Source organism: Dendrobates tinctorius, unplaced genomic scaffold (genome assembly GCF_039654945.1).
Source record: "Dendrobates tinctorius isolate UK_male_01 unplaced genomic scaffold, ASM3965494v1 ptg000059l, whole genome shotgun sequence".
Classification (NCBI taxonomy): Eukaryota; Metazoa; Chordata; class Amphibia; order Anura; family Dendrobatidae; genus Dendrobates; species Dendrobates tinctorius.
In genome coordinates this window covers 5,518,175-5,537,876 of record NW_027361727.1, presented here as the reverse complement: position 1 = coordinate 5,537,876, position 19,702 = coordinate 5,518,175, and the positions used below count along the sequence as shown (strand labels likewise).

Genomic DNA, 19,702 nt, shown 5'->3' with positions numbered 1-19,702 from the left:
GGACGGGAAAGGGATAGAACTGGCGGGAAGACAGACCGCGCAGCAGGAGAAGGCTGATTCCCTCTCCGTGGAGCTACGCAATAATTCAGGCCCGCGCTGCAGCTCTTCAGCCTATGCGCACACTGACTGTGAGCAACTTATACCTGTGTGCCCTATCACTCCTGTCACCGAGGATCCATCCCGCACCGCTCTGCTGACTGCTGGGGGCGTGTGGCCTTTTCTGACCTGGCAAATCGTACAGAGCCGGGTTGCTTCACCCCGCCACTGAGTCACACTCCGGCGGTTCCACAGACTACTTCACACCACGGACGTCGCTCTGGCAATGCAGGACCTCGCCTAGGAGAGCCAGGAAACGCCGCTACCGTCAGGAGACAGTGCCTCATCTTTCTTCAGGATCAGGCCAGAGACTTCACGCATCACTTTCAGCGCCACCGTGGGATTTTAAGTTTCCCCTGCTCAGAAACCACCAGACTGATAAGTTTACCGGTTTCACAAACATTCGTTCTTATCCTTATACAATACTCAGTTTTACTCCTCTTAACTTTCTCTCCCTGCATGGAGTATCCCCTGTAATAAACCCTTTAACTCTTTCTCTGCCTCCTGCTTGTCACTGCATCCCACGTACGTATATACTTTTGTGGTTTCCTGATGGAGTCATAGTACTCAAACGCATTGAATAAAGCCACTTTTTCATCTGAATATCCATTTGGACTTCTATCTTTCAAGCAGCGCAGAGTTAATCCACCTTTTTATCCAATTTTTTTTTTTTAACTCAGGCTGGTCACGAGGAGACAGGTGGATCTGCAGAAGCTAATATTTCTATGAGCCTGTGTTTGGGCTCTATCTGGTGAGTAAAATCTGATTAGAGGTATCTCTTAATACCCAGATAAGACCCTATTGCGCTTTTACTTTCCTTCCAGCTTCTTATAGATCTAAAATTTGAAAATGTATGCATTTAGAAGATTTTTTTTTTTTTACTCTTGCTGGAACTGGTTATTGTACGGATGTCACATGGACATTTTCTGTTTCCTTTTTTTAGGGTCAATAATTGCATCATTGACTGTAAAAGCCACATGTAAAGAGTGGCTTCCTCTTGCGAGAACAGCTTTCACAAGTGTGGGAGATTACATAGCAGGCAGCTCTATCAACTTTAATACGAGCTTGACCGACCCTGTCGGGTTTAAACATGTAAGTGTGCATTGATTTTATATACATTATCGTATACTATACATGGCTTGACTAGAAGTACAACTGTCAAATTGTAGTGCAGGTGTCCTAAGGTGAGATCTGGGAGGCCAGAAAACTCCCATGGATCAGAAGGACTCCACAGTAGAACACTAAAATGTTTAACAACTTCATATTACTCTTGTGGCACAATTCTATATTACACTTGTGGCTGTTTTGTCTGGCTTTTGGTGTTTTTCACTTGCACATTATTCATATTTTATTTTGTGCCTTTATTTTATCTGCCGACTTTAAAAAAAAAAAAAAAATTTTGCATAAAATTCATGAACCACATACACAATTTTGAATAATTTGGCACATCAAAATACATCAGCAAATACCACAAGACATAAAAAAGTGACCTTGTCATATGCTAGCTTCCTGCCTTTGATGTACTGTAGCTCGCAAGCTGAGCCTGCATGTTTGTCGGCAGATGATGGCTTTAAGGGCGCATTCTGACGTTCGTACAAATCAGTCCAAGATTGTAATGCATGGAGTGGTTGCAGGTCCCCCAACCAGAGTGTGACAAAGTTGTAGAAATCTAAGAAGCTGTCACGCTCTGGTTGGGAGACCTGTGGCCAGTCCATACATTGCGGTCTGATCTCAGTCTGATTTGTATGCAAGTCTGAATGTGCCCTAATAATCAGCCAGCATCTGCCTATAACTTATCAAATGCCCCTGTCATTCTATGACAGTGGCACTCACAACATGCTGGCAGGGGGGCGAGCTGTTCTATGCTCCCATCAGTGCACCCGTGCTGTGATCACTGGGCGCTAATGGGTTGCCACGATGGCCAGGAGACTTCTGAAAACCCATGTGCCTGTCAAGACAGTACTGTGAAACCAGCCCATCAGTACAGGCGCTTGGTGCACCGTGGCCAAACACTGAAGGTACATTCCCACCTGCTTGGTTTCCAAAGTATTTCTGCCCTTCTCTGGCTCTATGAAGCTAGAGCTGTCAATCAAAGAAGATGGTGGCAGCTTGGAGATAATGGAAAATGAGTGAGGTATTTAACCCCTTAGTGACAGAGCCAATTTGCTACTTAATGACCCGGCCAATTTTTGCAATTCTGACCACTGTCACTTTATGAGGTAGTAACTCTGGAACTCTTTGAATAATCCTGATGATTCTGAGACTGTTTTTTGTCACATATTGTACTTCATAATAGTGGTAAAGTTTCTTTGATATGACTTGAGTTTATTTGTGGAAAAAAATTGAAATTTGGCGAAAGTTTCACAATTTTCCAAATTTGAAATTTCATGCCCTTAAATCACAAAGATGTCACACAACATGCTTAAGTAATATTTCCTATATGTCTACTTTACATCAGCACAATTTTGGAACCAACATTTTTTTTTTTTTTGTTAGGAAAGTTATAAGGGTTAAAAATTGACAAGCGATCTCATTTTTTACAACTGAATGTACAAAACGTGTTTTTTTTTTTTTTTAAGGGGACTACATCACATTTGAAATTCCTTTTGAGGGGTCTATATGACAGAAGATATCCAAAAATGACACCATTCTAAAAACTGCACCCCTCATGGTGCTCATAACTACATTCAAGAAGTTTATTAATCCATCAGGTGCTTCACATGAATATTTGGAATGTGGAAAAAAAAAAAACCGAACGTTTAACTTTTTTCACCAAAAATTTACTTCAGATCCAGTTTTTCATTTTGACAGGGGTAACAGGAAAAAATAGACCCCAAAATTTGTTGTGTAATTTCTCCTGAACATGCCTATACCCCACATGAGGGAGAAAACCACTGTTCAGGCGCACGGCAGAGCTCGGAAGCGAAGGAGCCCCAATTGACATTTTGAATACGAACTTTGCTGGAATAATTGGTGGACGCCATGTTGCATTTGGAGAGCCTCTGAAAGCCTAAACAGTGAAAATTCCACACAAGTGACACCATTTTGAAAACTAGATCCCTCAGGGAACTGATCTAGATGTGTGGTGAGCACATTGAACCCTCATGTGCTTCACAGAAGTTTATAACATAAAGCCGTAAAAATAAAAAAATCAAATTTTCCCCACAAAAGGGTAACAGGAGGCATTGCACCATAAAATGTGTTGCAAAATTTCTCCTGAGTACGCCGATGCCGCATATGAGGGCCAAAACTACTGTTTAGGCACACGGCAGAGCTCAGAAGGGAAGGAGTCATTTGACTTTTTGAATATAAAATTTCCTGGAATCATTAGCGGACGTCATGTCCCATTTGGCGAGCCCCTGATGTGCCTAAACGGTGGAAACCCCCCACAAGTGACACCATTTTGGAAACTAGACCGCTCAAGGAATGTGTTTCGATGTTGGTGAGCACCTAGAACCCCTAAGAAGTTTATAAGGTTTAGCCGTGAAAATAAAAAAATAAATCACATTTCCCCACAAAAATGTTATTTTGGCCCCAAATTTTGCATTTTCAAAAGGGTAACAGGAGAAATTGCGCTATACAATTTGTTGTGCAATTTCTCCTGAGTACGCAGATATGTGGAGGAATAGTACTTTTTTCTTTTTAACCAATACATTTCTATTGCGTTTTAAACCGATACAAGTCATACAGTCAGCACAGAGAGAGAATCAGTAATAGGTACATCACATGTGACTTGGTTCCTAGAAAAAAGGAAGAACCAAGGAAAAGTCTAGTACAAAAACTAAGGGGGGGGGGGGAGGGAAAAGGTATACATTGGTCCAGGAAACAGTAACTGATTTTGATCATGCGGTAATTATTTAGCTTCAAATGCATCGTAATGCCATAAGTAAGAGGGGTATTGTGTTTAAGGTTGCGTGTGTAACAGTCATGATCTCTAAGCATTAGATTACTGTTTAGGTCAGATGGCTGATGGTTAGATGTGGTATAAGTTATAATGTCTGTCTGATGGCTTGCCAAGGACCCAACCTTTGTTGGGTTTTACCGGCACGTTCACAGTCTTGAGCTAGCAAACTTTTGTATGAAATGAGTCTACTCTTGCCCAGATTTCCTCCATTGATGGCAGTGACATGGATTTCCATTTTGAAGCTAAACCCTGTCTGTCTGCCATGAATATTAGTGAGCAAACCCATCTTACGCTGTAGGGGAGGTCCGTGACTCTGATGCTTAACAAAGCTAGGGCTGGGTTGGGGGGAGCATGAGTTTCAGTGCAGCATGAAATGGCATCAAAGATTTTTTTCCCAATATTGCAATGCTAATGAACAGGACAGAAAACCCCCCTATATGTGAACTCATTTTACAAACTACACTCCCCAATCAATTTATCTAGGGGTGCAGTCATCATATTGACACCACATGTGCCTCACAGAATTTTATACCACTGAGCGGTGAAGAAAGAATAAATTACATTTTTACCACTAAAATGTTTTAGCCCCAAGTTTTTAATTTTTCTAAGGGCTAATAGGAATTTTTTTTTTACAACAAAGTGCACCAATACCCTACATGTAATCAGGAAATATTTTTCAAGTACAGTGCAAAGCTCAGAAGGCAAGGTGTGCCAGATTTTACTGTTATGGTTTGCATGTGCCATGACCCACTGGGAGAGCCCATGAGGTGTCAGAATAGCAGAATCTTCCTATAAGTGACCCCATTTTACAAATTACACCTCTCAATGAATTCATCTAGGGGTGCAGTGATCAAATTCACACTACGGGTGTGTCTCTACCTGTAGAGGTTAGCCAGGGCCATAGTCATGGCTGAGTTCATCTGGCCTTGTGTGCCCTGGCCTTTCAATACATAAAAATCATGCTTCACTGTCAGCTGTCTTCACTGTCTGTCCCCTGCGCCGTCAGGGCATTTTACCCATTCCTTAAGGTCACCTCCGGCCGCTTCTGAATAGACAGACACCGTCCAGGTGCAACTCAAAATGTAAAACTTCACTTTCATGACTTCGCAGCACATCCAGATTCATTACAACATGATCGACAGCTTGTACGTTACATGTTACTTCGTCTTTCCCTGCACTCCTCTTCCAGTCACACTGCACGTTCCTGGGTCAAACCATTTCTAACAGCTCCTCAGAGTGCTCCTTGGCCAGCCTCATTGCATACGGGTGTTTCCTCAGCTATTTCGCCCCAGATCTGAGGACATCAGCCCAACAATGACCTGCCACATGGTGAGCGACCTGCCCTGCTGTGCTGCGGTGACTTCTCCTGTAGCCCACGTTCCTGTAGCTGCTGCCGCTGCTGTATATGTGGATAAGTCAGGCCACTGAATCTGGAAGGCAGGGCTCCTCAAACGTTTCGGGGTGCTGAGTAGCTTGGGCATTTAGCCCACCTGAGCACTTCGGGCTGCCTAGCCCTGACTGACTAACCAGGAATTCTTCCTGCCTTACCCCTCAACTAATCCCTTCTATGTTAACTATTTACTTTCCCTTGTACTCTTATCCTACACTATATACACTATTTATCTCCCTCTAGTGGCCTAATAACTACTACGTTCTCTATGCAACACTTTAAAAATATAAACATAGCAAATTTTGTACACTTCTTTACAACATTACAAGCCAACAAAATATATATAATATGTGTGTGAAAAAAGGGAACAAGCAGCACAAAAAATGAACAGACAATACAGGTGCAAGTCTTCCAGGCATATACCAAATCTCAAAAATAGTCCTCAAGATGAAAGCAGCACACCAAAAGAGTTCCAGTCCAAGTGCTATTTATGAGCCCATCCGGCTAGTTGCCCATACAGCTGTATGGGCAACTAGCCAGATGGGCTAATAAATGACACTTGGACTGGAACTCTTTTGGTGTGCTGCTTTCATCTTGAGGACTATTTTTGAGATTTGGTATATGCCACATACATACATACATACACCCACCCTAAACCGGGACGTGTTTGGAGGTTCAGGACGGCTTCTGTGACACCCTTACATACCATTGGGCAGTAAAGAAAAAACATCTACATTTTTACCAATAAAATTTTGTTTCAGCCCCATATTTTACATTTTCACACAAGAAGTAGGTAAAAATGGCACCAAAATTTGTCTCACAATTTCTACTGAACATGGCAATACCCCATATGTGGCTGTACAGTACTACTTAGCCATGAGGAGAGGAATGGAGTGCTATTTGCCTCCTGGAGCGCAGACATTCCTAGAACAGTTTGTGGACTCTATATACAGAGTCCCTAATTGCTAGAAGAGCAGAATTCCCCATCAAGGGACCGCATTTGGGAAAAAAAACTATACCCCTTGGGGGATTTATCTACAGGTGTAGTGACTATTTTGACTCCATGGGTATTTTCAAGAAATAAGCAGCAATGAATGTTGCTGAGTGAAAATTGCAAACTGCCGTTATACTGACCAGTATGCTGTAGTCACCAGAACGTTATGCCAGTCCGTGCTTCTGGAGGCATGCAGACGTAAGTTAGATGGGCTCTCATCACTACAAAAATGCCAAACGTGGACGCTAAATGTGATTTAGGCAAACTGTGAGCTTGGGAGGGAGCATTTGGATTTGAGAGCAGAGAATTTGCTGAATTTCTTTTGGCGAGTGAGGAGTCATTTAGCTTTTCCAGAGCCTTTGTGCTACCAGTAACGTGGAAGCCCCCTATATTTCAGTTAACAGATGACACTCCTGAGTGAGGGCTTGCTTTTTTTTTTATAAGTTTTATTTTTCCGCTGATGGAGCTGTGTGGTGACTTGATTTTTTGAGAGATAAGATTACGTTTTCAGCGGTACCATGTTTCTTTATATGACTTTTTGATCGTGTTTTCCACTTTGTTTGGTGGTATGACAAAGCATTTTTTTTTTACTTTTTTATGGTGTTCACTAAAGGGGTTAACTAGTGGGACAGTTTTATAGGTCAGGCTGTTGTGGATATATGTATCTTTATTGTTTGTAATTTTTTTCATACAAATATTTATTTATAGATACAGTATATCTATTTTTTTTTTTTTTTTTACTTTGTCCCACTATGGGACTGTCATTTTTGCAGGCTGATCGCTTTTATAGCATGGGGATGCTGAATAAACTGTCAGCTCTGCACTGCACATGATCCCACCCCCCCACTACGCAGGGTCTCCGATCCAAAGGCAGAGGGTGTGTCAGGCCTCTGCCGGCTCCCGGAATGCTGCGATCGCGTTCCATCGCAGCATTACAGGGGTTAAAGTTCCGGGAGCAGTGCATGACCACTCCTGGCACTTAGTGCCCGGTGTCAGCTGTCAGAATCGGCTCTCTCGGTGGCGATCGCCCATGCACAGTCTGTGAGTGCAGGGTATCACAATGATTTAATTCTTTCCTGTTCAAATAGGCCCAATGCACATGGACGGATTATTACATCAGATGTCAGAAAGGGGTTAAGGTTATGTACATATGATGACTTTTTCAGGCACCCTAGAAAATGAACATTGTTGTGCACTATATCAAAACGATATTTGGGAATGCTGAAGCAGTGAAAACAAGCGACATGCTCATTCTTTGAGCATGTTTTATGCTGCAGTGTTTAGTCTATTTTTGCTTTCTCATGTTTTAAATAAAACTGCTTTGTTTTTGATACTCCCTGGTATTTGTCTTTGATAAAACGTGATACATTCATGTATTGATTACATGTATTTTTAAGGTGTTTTACACAGCGGAAATGCATTAAAACACATATGTGATTTTTACCTGCTGATTTTTGCATCTAATGAAATTTTATTGCGTAGTATCCACACATAAAACTCAGCATACCCGCAAGAGAAACTGAAATATTGAGGATTGCAAAAATGCACCAGAGGCGAGAGTTTATGCAGAGTGGAAAAAAAAGCATGGCGGGCATGAGATTTCTATAAAATTCAACCCACTTAAAGCGCCAAAAATTCATTGTGAGAACTTAACCTTTAATAAGTAATGAGTGAAACAATTTCTGCCTAGAAACTATTGTTTGAATAGATCAACAGACGTTAAAACAGCAAATCTGTGGCACAAATGGGTTACAAAGGAGTTGACTTCTGTCATGCATTCCAAAGTAAATACATGTTGAAATTTTTTCTACATGAAGAATCCATTGTGTGAATGCACCCCTACAATTAGGAAATCCTATGTGAGCTAAATACATTAATAGCTGTTCCCTCTACTTAATTTGCTATGTTTTTAAATATGGTAGTTCCTAGACTGGACACAACAGCAAGATTGAAAAGAGGGAAGAATTAAAACACACAGGCCCCAATGTATATTTTTAATAAGTCCCTTTCTGTTCTGTCTTGTTGGGTGCAGTTTTTTTCTGCCAAATTCATCAAAATGGTGCATGGGATTCGTGGTGCAAAGTAATAAAATTGGCCTTTATTTCCTGTCTTGAACTATTTTTGCAACTATAGACACCAAAAATCGCAATAATTGAATCAAAAATCAAAATGCTGTTGTATTCTGAAATACACCAAGGGGAGATTGGAGTGCAGTTATACTAAATTTAAATTAGGCAAGCACATATTTATTGAACTTAAAATTTTTTTTAAAACAATGCGCAAATAGAATGAATTGAGTACAAACAGAAAAGGAGCACCTAGACAAAAAAAAACGGGTGGAAAAGCATTGATGAATCAGGTCCAAAGTATACTGAATTGTAGAAGTTTCATTACAAATGATTCAACCTTGTTTTGAATAATTTGACTTCTTTACTGGTATTACAGATTAAATGTAGTGGTTTCAATAATAGATGTTAAGCCACAAAGTGCTGTCCAACTTTTTTTTTTCTTCCACGCACTGAGTCTTGCATGGCCAAGCGTGATGCAAATCTTGCATGCGTCAATAGGATATGTGCACGGCCCCTTAGATCCAATGTTTTGTCGGCTCGCACTGATATCAAAAATTCTAATTTACTAAATTGCAATTTCATCTGGATCATGTTCATCTGCTCATTACAAGAAACTGCACCAATATATTGTAAACCATGTACCTGATGAATCAAAATAGATTTTTAGCTCCATTTTAAACCTTATTTAAATAAAAATGGAAAACCTCAACATCCTGCTACATGTGATCAGAGAACCGCCCACAGCACTACATTCCCCCTCATGTAATATAAAAGTCCTTATAAATAATCTCCAGGGTCAATCTTCTGCTAAACTCTGAAGATCGTACTCGTGGACTATTCTTTTCTGTACAATAGTATGTATATACTGTAACAGTCTTTATCTATTTTAGACAAGAACAAAATATTACTTGTTGCTCCAGAAGATGAGAAGATCCCAACTCTGGAAAGTTCTTTCTATATTGTTTTTTGGCCTTGGAGTCACTGTTCTGCTTGTCCGAGGTCCTGCCGATGTTGAGTGTCCAGACCTATCTGATCCCTATATCATACAGGTAAAGAATGAAGGGCCAGATTCCTCATTTGCATTTTTGTTTTAAGTCATTTCTTTTTTGTCTTGTGGTATTCATTCCTGTTATTTATGCCAAATTCTTCAAAATAGCACATGCAGTTGTGCAAAGTAAAAGAAAAACTATGTATTTTCCCTTGACCCGTTTTACAACTTATAAGCTCAAAATCATGCACATTTTCATAAAATTGTGAAAAAATGGAACCAAAAATACCCACTGTGCGTAAAATCATTCTAGGTGGGGTGGAAGAAGTACATTTGTACCAAATCTTGTGACTTTTTAAAAAGATGCAATTGTTGAGTTAGCCGAAAAACGTTTGGAAATGAAAGAAAAGAATTGGATGCAAAAATAAAAAAACAGACGCAAACGCAATAATGAATTAAACCCGAAATCTTTGAACTAACAAGCACCATACAATATAAAGGACGGGATCAGGACATGGTGCCAGAATAGAGCTAAATATGCACGCTGATTTACCCACTGATTACATTTTCCAGATTTCATAAATATTATTGTTACTGAGAATTTATTTGTGCATAACACAACATGTTCATTTCACTGACTTTTCCTGGGTTTATATAGAGAGAAGTACAGGATAATCATTTGTTTGATGTGAACAGAGACGCTCTACAAAAGCTTGACATTCCCTATAAATATTTATTGGGTTCTCAGCCTGGAACCAAAAGTGAGTATACCTCTCTAATTAAACTTTGGCTTTAGGGGAAATTAAAAAAAATAAAAAAAAATGTTGGAATTGTTGTGAAGAGGAATATTAACTACAGATAGGCAACAAATACGTAGAATGAAACATTTCTGAAAGATTCTTGGGTGTCATTTCTGGATAAATGGCTGTAGGCATCACTAGGTTTCCATATGGTGGTCCCTACATAATTGGGTGCACAGAGTGCCTGAGCTTTGTTTGATCAGTCATTCTGTGCTGACAGACTCCCTTTAAATAAATTGAGCAGATTGCATTCTTGGGCACAAACGTATGCGCAGTGATGTGCTAAGCCATGTTTGCATCTCCAGTTGGTTTGGTTTGTTACTAATGGACCCGTTTTTACTAGAGGTTTCTCTGACAATCTCTAGTGTTCTCTTTCCTGAGCATTTGAGGACCAATTTAATCAGCCATTATATGCCTTTAACAGCCACGGGCAGAGTGGTATTTCGCCTTCGGCTGTCAGTCACTGGCAGGGGGATTTAGGCTATGTACCCACATATGCAGAAAATTCCTGACTGAAAACCGGACTCCTTCCCAGAAAACGCGTTTTTTTACACACGTTTTTTATGCTTTTTTTTTTTTCCGGAGCGTCCCCAGTCTCATAGAAAATAGTTAGAAATGCGGATTTTTCTGCAAAATTAATCAGCAAGCTGCGTTTTTTTACTGCGATACGTTTTTTTCGCGGAAAAACAACGCATCAATATGCACAAAAAGTGCAGAATTCAATAAAATGAATGGGATGCTTCTTGTAAGCGCGTTTGCCGGTAAAAACGCTTAAATGCGAAAAAAACGCTTACGTGGGTACACAGCCTCAACACGCTCCGGCCAGAAGAGCAGTGTTCATCCCACCCACTGGCGCACCTTTCACGTGATTATGGGGTGCTGATAAGGTTGTCATGACAGCCGAAGGTCTGCTGATGACACCCCAGTTCCTGTTGTTCTGATCCGCCTGTGATAGTCTCTCCATGGCCGGCGTTCATAAGAGATTTTGATTTCTGTTATACATAGCAGTGTTAATGCACTTCTATGTATAGCACAGGTGATTGGATGATCGCAGCTTCAACTGCCCTACAAAAAAAAACTATTCAATACAATAAATAGTAAGAATAATTAAAAAAAAAAAAAAGTAAGTTGAAATTGCTTACCTTTTGCCCCATTAAAAATCAAACTATTAAACACCAAAACACATTTTTGGTTTCGCTGCGTTCGTAAAAGTCTGATCCATCAAAATATAAAATCCATTTAATTTGTAAATGGTGCAATAAGAATAAAAAACAAAAACACTAGAATTACGTTTTTTAGCCTCTGTAACAACGCAATAAAAAGGCGATCAAAACAATGTATCTACCCCAAAATGGCATAATTAAAAACAACAGATCAGGGTGCAAAAAAAAAACCCTCTCACAGCAATATATCCAAAAAAATGAAGGCTTTACGAGTCTCGGAAAATAGCAGCATAAGCGTTTTTTTTTTGTTTTTTTTTTCCCCTTACTTTGTTCACCACGTAAATAAAATATAAAAAAAAAACCTATACATGTGTGGTATCTGCGTATTTGTACCGTTCAGGAGAATTATATTGCCAGGTCAGTTTTACTACATAGTGAACATGGTAAATAAAAAAAACCCAGAAAACAATTGTGGATTTGCACTTTTTTATGCAATTTCAACGCACTTGGAATTTTTTTTCCTGCTTTCCAGTACATCACATGATCAATCACAGACACTTCAATTGCAGTAAAAAGATGGTTATAACCAGTGTCGGACTGGGGTGCTAAGGGCCCACAAGTAATATTGACTTTGGGGGGCCCAATTTTCACCTGCATACAAATATTACACTACCCTTGTTCACAAATTTAGCTATATCTCTATATAATAGTACACTGGGTAGTATGGTAAATAAATGATATTCTTTTTTTCTGTACAGAGTTTATTATGCCAAGTACTGCCCATACAGTGGGGTTAGGGGCTCAGATCTGCACAGGGGCCCACCGGGGGATTCCCCTATTACCCTATGGGCCAGTCCGAGCCTGGTTATAACACTCTGAAAGTGGTTGGATACACTTCTAGCAGACTCTAATCTCTTGAATGCAACCAGATATTGTAATGTCAAAGGACCCCATCAGAATCGAATAGCGCATTGATAATCAATAGCCCATCTAATAGTGCACTGACAGACTGTTTGTTTCTTTTTAGTTGTTAAAAAAAAAAAAAAAACAGTCCAGAAATGATCCGTCTTAGTAATTTGTGAACAGACATTCTGTTCTGTTGCACAATACTGACTCAAATTGATTATGTTGCTGTTAGAAGTAACACCACCCTGTTACTGAAGTGAGTGATGTGCTATATATTCTATAACCCTCCCCCCAAAATATGCATGCTAGAGGCAAAGAAGGCCAAAAGTGACATGCGTTTAATGGTACTACTACCCGGATGGCGGGTACCAGAGGTGGTCTGCTGCTGCTAGTGGCTACCCCATTGCTGACTCTGGTATGTGGTTTTTTTGTTTTTTTTTTCCCTTTTACACTACCCTGTCTATTGACACTTTTAGGTTTGGCGTGTATCATTGTCAAATTGGACGAGTAAAACAAATCTTAAAAACAGACTCGAACAGTTAAATATTACATTTTTTTTTCTAATTTTTTTTCCACATCATTCTACCCCTTTTCCAAATATTACAAAATAATTTCATAAGAGATAAGGAAAGACTCAAATTACAATTGTACTACAGTGAATTTGTTGTTACTCTTTAATATACATGAACCATTAGTAGGCGTTGTATTGTGTAATCAGAGTTGGATACTTAAAGGGGTTGTCCACTACTGGGACAACCTCTTCTCAATCCATAGGTTTGCCACCAAGTAAAATAACACTTACGGTATACTCCCCTTTGGTGCTGGCTCCATTCCAGTGACATCAGCACTGTTTTTCCTGAAGCTTATGTGACACTGTTGCGTCATGCGAGCCCTGCTGGTCTATCAGGTGCCAATTCACCATCTCTGCCTTTGGACGTATCACATATGTCCAGAGGAAGTGATAGAGCAGCAGCACTCCAGATGTATGTGATGAGTCTAAAGGAGGGGAAAGTGAAGAGACTGCTGATTGGCTGCAGAGCTTGCGTGACATAACCATGCTACAAGAGCCCAGGGAGAGACAGTGCAGATGCCGTCAGAACAGACCAAGCACCAAAGGGGAGTATAACTGTAATTTTACCTGGGGCAAGCATATATGGACTAGTAGTGGACAACCCTTTTAACTTGCCAATTCTAGAGCCCTAGTCAAAAGCATCACATTGATGATGCTGGATAAATTTTGGGTGTATAGTGGTCGGCAAACCATTTGTTTAACCAAGACACTAAACACTTTTATAAACCAGATGACCCCAATTTATGATATTTTATTAATATATGCTTACCATTTTTCTAAGGATTCCTATCCATTGGTATATCTTCTGTGAAAAGAAAAAAGGAAAGTTATCTGCTGACCACAATCCAGTCTATCTTCAGCCACTGCAGTCAGGATGAGTTGAATGAATTGGTGGTGGTGATCTACTTGGCGGATACAAGTTACACCGATAACCAAAACGCTGCAGAGGAAATACAAAAGCAATTTTCTTTGGAAATTTCCTCAAGTCAACTCATTGTTATCAGCAGCTATAATAATGCCTACCCACCTCTGAATGGCTTGAAGAGGAACTATAACGACTCTCCTGAGAGAGTGAGATTTCGCTCAAAGCAAAATGTGGACTATGCTTTTTTGGTCAACTTTTGTGCAAACCTGACTCAATATTATCTTATGCTAGAGGATGATGTGACTTGTTCTAGTCACTTCCTTACATCAATTAAAAAATACATCAATCAGAACACCTCTCCTTGGACTACAATAGCATTTTCCAACTTGGGATACATTGGAAAGCTTTACCGCAATGAAGACCTTCCCAAACTGGCCCGTTTTTTGCTCCTTTTTTATGATGAAATGCCATGTGATTGGCTCCTAGACCTGTTTTATAAATCCAAAGCTCAGAAAGATCTTATCAGATACAAACCATCTCTCTTTCAACATATAGGAAAATATTCCTCATTCCAGGGAACTCACAATAGGTTGATAGACAAAGACTTTGCAGAAGTTGTAAAAACGTTCGGAGATCAACCACTGGCTTCTTGCTTCACAGATATTAAAGTGTATAAAGACAACATTCCAGATAATGTTTGTTTCCAAGGTCCCAACTTCTTTTGGGGAATAGAAATACAACCAGGCAACTATTTTACAATGGTTTTCCAGAAATCAATCAACATTAAAAATATAAGCATTGTTACTGGGACTCCAGAGCATCCCCACGATGTTCTGCAATCGGGTAATGTACAGGTAGGAAAAGAAAAGGAGAAGAATCAAGAAAGCTGCAAAACATTCACAAAGATTGGAGACTTTGAAAATGGAAACTTTATACTTGACAATATAGACCAAGTAACAGGGGGCTCGATAGACTGCCTTAAAATTCAGGTTTCTGCACCCCAGGCTAACTGGCTTCTAATACAAAAAGTAGGCATTTGGGTCAGAACGGAAACTATACATAATGACACCTCATCTCATGTTGTGTTGGCCTCTTAGTTGGTTCAACTGTAGACTGTGGTTAATTTGTATTGTATCATTCTTTCATGAACCCCCATCCCCAATATTTCTGTAGTAATCAAATGATTTCTCCCTCCATGTGACGGTTGGAATCCAGACAGTGAACACCGTGCTGTCATTTTGCACTTGACACAAATCACATTATTTATACCTTAATCATCAGTGTTCATCTAGAAAAGACCAGACAACATTTAGCAATTTGGTGCACAATGTGGTTTAAATGCCCCAATTTTATACTTTTCACTATCAAGATAATTTCCTCGTTTTCTTTTTGTGATACCAAGTTTCTTTTTTTTTTTAGCATTTAAAACTAAAAAAAGTTAATTTCCAGCTCTTCTCTTAATTTGTCAATTTGCAAATTTAAAAAAATAGTTTTAAAAATAGGTTCTCTATTTTGCTTTGGTCATTTTGATATAAAATATTAATTACCTAAGGTCAGAAAAGAACTCTGGGGTTATTTTATCTTTATTTTTTGGCAGCTTTCCATTATATCTGTGGTATCCATAATAGCACAAGTTACTGGGGAAACAGTACTCCAAAGTGACATCAGTTGCTGGTAGAGCTGATATTAATTTGCCATAATTTGGCAGTCTGGCTAAGGGTCCCGTTTCACATAGTGACGCACCAGCGATCCCGACAACAATACGACCTGGTAGGGATCGCTGGTGTGTGGCTACATGGTCACTAGTGAGCTGCCAAATGGGTAGATCTCTTCAACGATGCACCAGCGATCCCGACAACGATGCGACCTGGTAAGGATCGCTGGTGCGTTGTCACACAGCAGCTATTCAGAACGATTCCAGCCTGTGTCCCTGAGTATTGCATCGCCAACGAGGTCGCTCGTCAGCGTCAAACACAGCGATGCATGCTGGCCAGCAGGAAACCAACGATGAAAAAATGGCCCAGGTTATTCGAGCACGAACAGCGACATCCAGCGGGGGCGGCCGGTTGCCGCTATGTGTCACATGTAGCGAGATCGCAGGCGAAATCGCTGTTGCGTCACAAAATTGGTGACGCATCAGCGATCTCGCTATGTGAGAAGGGGCCTTAAGTCTGAATCCTCTGTAGATCAAGTGATCTTGGGGACCAATGCAGGTCATAAAAACAGCTTCTCACATCTGGATCCAGTACTCAAACTCCACTCGCTCATTTGCAGGAGCCAGAGCTGTAGTCCAGCAATGTGCATTTACAACTCACGCCCAAGTTACTTGCATGTCTGACGCTTGACCGGTATTAGGTTAAAACAATAAGGACAAATATTTTATTTATTTCTATTATCTAGCAATCTCAATGTTTTTATAAAGAGTATTTTATTCTAAATTGTTTAGTTATAAAGGCAAACAGCAAATACTAACATTTATAATATTTCTCTTTAAAAATTATTTTGAATGACTCTCCCAGTTTACTGATTTAGTATTCCATTAGGAGGAGATTGTTCTTGTTGTTGCCCCCTGATGAGTAATCCACATTATATAGGCTGCCGAGAAGACATGGGGATGGACTCTGAGCACACATTTGTCTTAAAAAAAATGGGGCTGTTCCCTGTTCAAGCCTCTTCAGCAAATGTGTCAAACTCGCATAAATGTTAAGATTAGCCATAAATAAACTGGGACCTTCTGAGCTCAGTTGCTGCACAGATTTCTCGTTAACAGATAGGAATTACCATACTACTAAAGAAATAGATTGTTTATTCTTGTATGCAAAGAACAGTGTTATAATAATTATAACTCCTCTAATGCTGCCCTTATTTACAAGAATATACAGTTGAAACCAGAAGTTTACATCTCTATATATAAAAGTGAATGTATGTGTGTGTATCACCAATCAATCACAAAGCATCTTTCATTTTACCAGAGCGGCTGAGCTGTGATTGGTTGCTATGAGCAACAGTTTTCCTTGCAACCACTCACTAAGCATCTCTCATTTCACCAGAGCTGGTTAAAAGAAGCTGAGCTGGTTGCTATGAGCAAGTTTTCCCACTTGACAACATCTCAGCAGACACTGACATGGTGGGAGAAATCTAGCATCCCCGGGAACATAAGCTCCCAGACATTGTCTGCCCCCAGAAAGGAGCAGCGAGCATATGACAGAAATTAATCCCACCCTCCCTGCCCATATCCCCATCACACAGGAGGGACTGGTGCACTTCACAAAATAGATGGCATCATGAGAAAAGATTATATGGCAATACTGAAGCAACATCTCAGGATATCAGCCAGGAAGATAAAGCTTGGGTGGAAATGGGTCTTCCAAATGGACAATGGCCCGAAGCATACTGCCAAAATGGTAACAAAGTGGCTTAAGGATTAAAAAAAGTCAATGTTTTGGAGCGGCCATCAAAAAGCCCTAATCTCAATCCTATTGAAAATTTATGGACAAAGCTGAAAAGTCCAGTGTGAGCAAGATGACCTACAAACATGGATCAGTTACACCAGTTTTGTCAGGAGGAATTGGACCAAATTCTGACCAACTATTATGAGAAGCCTGTGGAAGGATATCCCAAACGTTTGACCCAAGTCATCCAGTTTAAGGGCAATGGTACCAAATACTAATGAAATGGATGGAAACTTTTGACTTTGCAGTAAGTAATAAAAATGCCTTAAAACATTCGCTCTCATTATTCTGGCTATTGGAAAGCATTAATAATTGGCAACCCTAATTGACCTAAAACGGGATTATTCTGATTTCATTTCAGACATTGAGAACAATGCATGTGTGTCTGTATATATAGTGTATGTAAACTTCTGGTTTCAACTGTTAACTACTATAATACTGCCTCCTATGTACAAAAATATAACTACTAAGATACAATCTTCTGTTTACAAAAATATGACTACTATAATATTGACATCTCTGTAAAAGCATATCATTTGTATAATACTGCCTGATATGTACAGGAATAAAAGTGCTAAAATTCAGAAAAACTTTAAAAAAAGACAGAGAATCAAACAGTGAAAATTGCTCAAAAGGTGCAGGTCATCTTCTGGCTAGAAGTAATGTTTCATTTACAAACATGACAGTTTTTCCAGACAAGTCACCGAAAAAACAATTGTATTCTATCAATGTCAGCATTATTATTATGCATTTATATAGCACCATTTATTCCATGGCGCTTTACATGTGAAAAGGGGAAATATAGTCAAGTATAATAAACATGTGTAAGACAAAGGACACACAAGTACATAAGGAGAGGGGTCCCTGCCCGCGAGGGCTCACAGTTTACAGGGATGGGTGAGGATTCAGTAGGAGAGGGTAGAGCAGGTCTTGCTGTGGTTCAGTAGACCGAGGATTATTGCAGGCTGTAGGCTTGTCGGAATAGGTGGGTCTTCAGGTTCTTCTTGAAGGTTTCTGTTGATGGTGAGAGTCTGTGTTGTGGCAGGGAGTTCCAGAGTATGGAGGAAGCACCGGAGAAGTCTTGTATGCGGTTGTGGGAAGAAGAGATAAGGGGGGAGTAGAGAAGGAGATCTTGAGATGATCGAAGGTTGCGTGCGGGTAGGTACCTAGAGACCATGTCACAGATGTATGGAGGAGACAGGTTGTGGATGGCTTTGTATAACATGGTTAGGGTTTTGAATTGGAGCCTCTGGGCAATAGGAAGCCAGTGAAGGGCCTGGCATAGGGAGGAGGCTGGGGAATAGCGGGGAAACAGGTGGATTAGTCGGGCAGCAGAGGGTAGGATGGACTGGAGCGGAGCCAGAGTGCGAGAGGGGAGGCCAGAGAGTAGGAGGTTGCAGTAGTCGAGGCGGGAGATAAGAGCATGCACTAGTGTGTTGTGAGTTCATTCTCTGGTTCACCAGTTGTGAGTTCTCCTTCCATACGCCCTCTGGTGGTAACAGGAGGTAGTGAGGCTGATTTTGATCGGTGGAGATCTGCCACCTGAGAATGAGGATGACGATTGGACCTCAGGAGTCTCAGATTGGATTTAAGACAGCCGACGCCCTATTCAGTTGCTGGTGATTCCTTCTGGCTTGTCAGCTCTTGGTTTTCAGCTCTGTTCCAGTCATCTAAAGCGAAGTTTTTCTGCTATTCAGTTTTTTGTGTGCTCAGCCAGTCCCGGCTGGGGGCTGTGCTGAATTTCCACTCTTATTTATTAGTATTTTGCCAATTTGCTTTTTGTCCCTTACTAGTTTGAAATATTCTGAGACAGAGCAAAAAGAGACCAGAGTGCTGATATAGTGGGAGAAGTCTAGTGACTTCAGGGTTAATTTTGCTATCAGAAGTGTTGAACATTATTTTTGTAGGGTTTTTTGCAGGTTGCAGACAGTGTCTTGCCTTTCCTTTCTAGTTAGTTTGGGTCCCATCGTTTGCTCAGCCTATTTTCCTGCCTGTGTTTGTGCCTTCATCTTGTTTCACCGTCAATACATGTGTGGGGGCTATCTATTCCTTTGGAGTCTGCTCTGGAGCAGTTAGTTTTCCCCTTTTCATGTTTCAAGCTTATTTAGTACTCCAGCTGTGACGAAGCGTCTAGGAACATCGTAGGTACGCTCCACGGCTGCTGCTAGTTGTGTGGTAGGATCAGGGATCTGCAATCTGCATAGTTACAAACCTCTCTGGTTTTCTGTAACTTAGCTTGTTTTGCTTTTTTCTCCTCGGTGACCCATTCATAACACTAGTGTTTTTGAGGTTTCGTGGCTGAGGAATGAGCAGATCCGAAAAATATTTTTGAGGAGGCGAGGGCTTGGATATGTGGTTTCAAAGAAAGCGCAGAGTCGAGGATCTGGATGATTCTATGTCATTAGCCATTCAAGTTGATCGGCGTTTACGTGAACGTAAAACTACACGGGAGGCGATGACACCTTTTGAACAAACGTCTGAACCTATGCAATGTGATGGGGTTT

At 40.4% G+C, this 19,702-nt stretch overlaps 1 protein-coding gene across 6 annotated transcripts in view; it reads left to right on the top strand.

Annotated features, from left to right (window-relative positions):
* Positions 1 to 17,471, top strand: part of LOC141092314 (alpha-1,6-mannosyl-glycoprotein 4-beta-N-acetylglucosaminyltransferase-like) — a 101,742-nt gene extending 84,271 nt beyond the window's left edge. For 3 of the 6 annotated variants that reach the window (XM_073578355.1, XM_073578352.1, XM_073578354.1), the window contains 5 exons: positions 777 to 847; positions 1,040 to 1,188; positions 9,344 to 9,502; positions 10,100 to 10,202; positions 13,663 to 17,471. In XM_073578355.1, the coding sequence (XP_073434456.1) occupies positions 9,377 to 9,502; positions 10,100 to 10,202; positions 13,663 to 14,843 (1,410 nt within the window). In that variant the 5' untranslated portion in view covers positions 777 to 847; positions 1,040 to 1,188; positions 9,344 to 9,376 and the 3' untranslated portion in view covers positions 14,844 to 17,471. Of the gene's footprint in view, positions 1 to 776; positions 848 to 1,039; positions 1,189 to 2,675; positions 2,808 to 9,343; positions 9,503 to 10,099; positions 10,203 to 13,662 lie in introns of all 6 variants that reach the window. The other 3 variants (XM_073578353.1, XM_073578356.1, XM_073578351.1) reach the window with 3 other exon arrangements.
* Positions 17,472 to 19,702: the final 2,231 nt, after the last annotated feature.